This window comes from Propithecus coquereli, unplaced genomic scaffold (genome assembly GCF_000956105.1).
Source record: "Propithecus coquereli isolate 6110/MARCELLA unplaced genomic scaffold, Pcoq_1.0 Scaffold709, whole genome shotgun sequence".
NCBI classification, from domain to species: Eukaryota; Metazoa; Chordata; class Mammalia; order Primates; family Indriidae; genus Propithecus; species Propithecus coquereli.
The window spans coordinates 4,102-6,614 of record NW_012153163.1 but is presented as its reverse complement, the minus strand read 5'-3'; the positions used below and the strand labels follow the sequence as shown (position 1 = coordinate 6,614).

Below are 2,513 nucleotides of genomic sequence, written 5' to 3'. Positions count from 1 at the left end.
GGGGACCTTCTGGAGGTAAATCTGCAGAATGGCATTTTGTTTGTGAATTCTCGGATCGACCGGGAGGAGCTGTGCGGGCGGAGCGCGGAGTGCAGCATCCACCTGGAGGTGATCGTGGACAGGCCGCTGCAGGTTTTCCACGTGGAGGTGGAGGTGAAGGACATTAACGACAACCCTCCAGTGTTCCCTGAAAGTAAGAAAAGAATAATCATTGCAGAATCTAGACCTCCGGAAACTCGATTTCCACTAGATGGCGCATCCGATGCAGATATTGGAGTAAACTCGGCATTGACCTATCGACTAGATCCCAACGATGATTATTTCGCTTTGGATACACAGAACAATCGTGAGCAAACGTCTTCGTTATCACTTGCGTTGAAGAAAACATTGGACAGAGAGGAAATTCAGGAACATAGTTTATTACTGACAGCCAGTGATGGAGGTAAACCCCAGCTGACTGGCACAGTTCAGCTGCTGATCACAGTTCTGGATGTGAATGATAACGCCCCAGAATTTGAGCAGTCCATTTATAAAGTGAGAGTGTTAGAGAACGCATTTAATGGAACACTAGTGATCAAGCTAAATGCCACAGATCCTGATGAAGGTACAAATGGAGATATAGTGTACTCGTTTAGAAGGCCTGTATCACCTGCAGTGGCATACGCATTTACCATAAATCCCAAAAGTGGAGAAATTAGGACAAAAGGCAAACTGGATTTTGAAGAAAAGAAATTGTATGAAATATCAGTGGAGGCAGTTGACAGAGGGAATATTCCAATGGCGGGTCATTGTACCCTTTTGGTGGAAGTACTAGACATAAATGATAATGCCCCAGAGGTTACAATCACTTCTTTGTCACTCCCCATCAGAGAAGACACTCAGCCCAGCGCTGTCATCGCCCTGATCAGCGTGTCCGATCGTGACTCCGGAGCCAACGGACAGGTCACCTGCACCCTGAGTCCCCACGTCCCCTTTAAACTAGTGTCCACCTTCAGGAATTACTATTCACTGGTGCTGGACAGCACCCTGGACCGCGAGAGCAAATCCGACTACCAGTTGGTGGTGACCGCGCGGGATGGGGGCTCTCCTTCTCTGTGGGCCACCGCCAGCGTGTCCGTGGAGGTGGCCGACGTGAACGACAACGCGCCGGCCTTCGCGCAGCCCGAGTACACGGTGTTCGTGAAGGAGAACAACCCGCCAGGCTGCCACATTTTCACGGTGTCGGCGCGGGACGCGGACGCGCAGGAGAACGCGCGGGTGTCCTACTCGCTGGTGGAGCGGCGGGTGGGCGAGCGCGCGCTGTCGAGCTACGTGTCGGTGCACGCGGAGAGCGGCAAGGTGTACGCGCTGCAGCCTCTGGACCACGAGGAGCTGGAGCTGCTGCAGTTCCAGGTGAGCGCGCGCGACGCGGGCGTGCCGCCTCTGGGCAGCAACGTGACGCTGCAGGTGTTCGTGCTGGATGAGAACGACAACGCGCCAGCGCTGCTGGCGCCTCGGACTGGCAGCGCGGGAAGCGCGGTGACAGAGCTGGTGTCGCGGTCAGTGGGGGCGGGCCACGTGGTGGCGAAGGTGCGCGCGGTGGACGCAGACTCTGGCTACAATGCGTGGCTGTCGTATGAGCTGCAGCCAGCAGCGGGAAGCGCGCGCAGCTTGTTCCGCGTGGGTCTGTACAACGGCGAGATCAGCACGACGCGCGCCCTGGAAGAGACTGATGTGCAGCGCCAGCGCCTGCTGGTGCTGGTGAAAGATCACGGTGAGCCCGCGCTAACCGCCACGGCCACCGTGCTGGTGTCGCTAGTGGAGAGCAATCAGGCTCCAAAGGCCTCTTCGCGGGCGTTGGCAAGCTCTGTGGGCCCTGAAGCGGCGCTGGTGGATGTCAACGTGTACCTCATCATCGCCATCTGCGCGGTGTCCAGCCTGTTGGTGCTCACGCTGCTGCTGTACACGGCGCTGCGGTGCTCAGCGCCGCCCAGCGAGGGCGCGTGCGGGCCGGGCAAGCCCAGGCTGGTGTGCTCCAGCGCGGTGGGGAGCTGGTTATACTCGCAACAGAGGAGGCAGAGGGTGTGCTCTGGAGAGGGTCCGCCCAAGAACGACCTTATGGCCTTCAGCCCCAGCCTTCCTCCTTGTATGGATTCTGCAGATGGAACAGGCCAGAGGGAGGCAGATTCAGAGCATTTGAAAGAGGTAAATTTATATCTAAAAATATTATTTTACAGAGTATTTTAGCCTTTCTTACTGTTCTTTTTTGAGATTATTCTTTAATTTTAATTTTGCTCATCAATATCAATTTAACGGCTCTGCTATAGACATTATAGTTTGGATTATTCTTCAGAGTGAAATCTTAACCAGAAAACAATGAAATGTGTAAAACAAGAATATTTTCTTTTTGTTGTACTCTTAATAGTTGTATTTAATGCATAACTGAGCATTTACGCAAAAAACCCCACATTGTAAGAACTTAAACATTTAGGAAATGTTTGTTTCAGTGAGGCTAATCATAATACACTTTAAAA

At 53.2% G+C, this 2,513-nt stretch overlaps 1 protein-coding gene across 1 annotated transcript in view; it reads left to right on the top strand.

The window, feature by feature from the left end:
* LOC105824017 (protocadherin alpha-13) overlaps positions 1-2,184 on the top strand; it is a gene marked incomplete at its 3' end in the record, with an annotated part of 46,405 nt that extends 44,221 nt beyond the window's left edge. The window contains exon 2 of the mRNA XM_012661352.1: positions 16-2,184. Within this exon, the coding sequence (XP_012516806.1) occupies positions 16-2,184 (2,169 nt within the window). The remainder of the gene's footprint in view (positions 1-15) is intronic.
* Between the last annotated feature and the right edge of the window lie 329 nt (positions 2,185-2,513).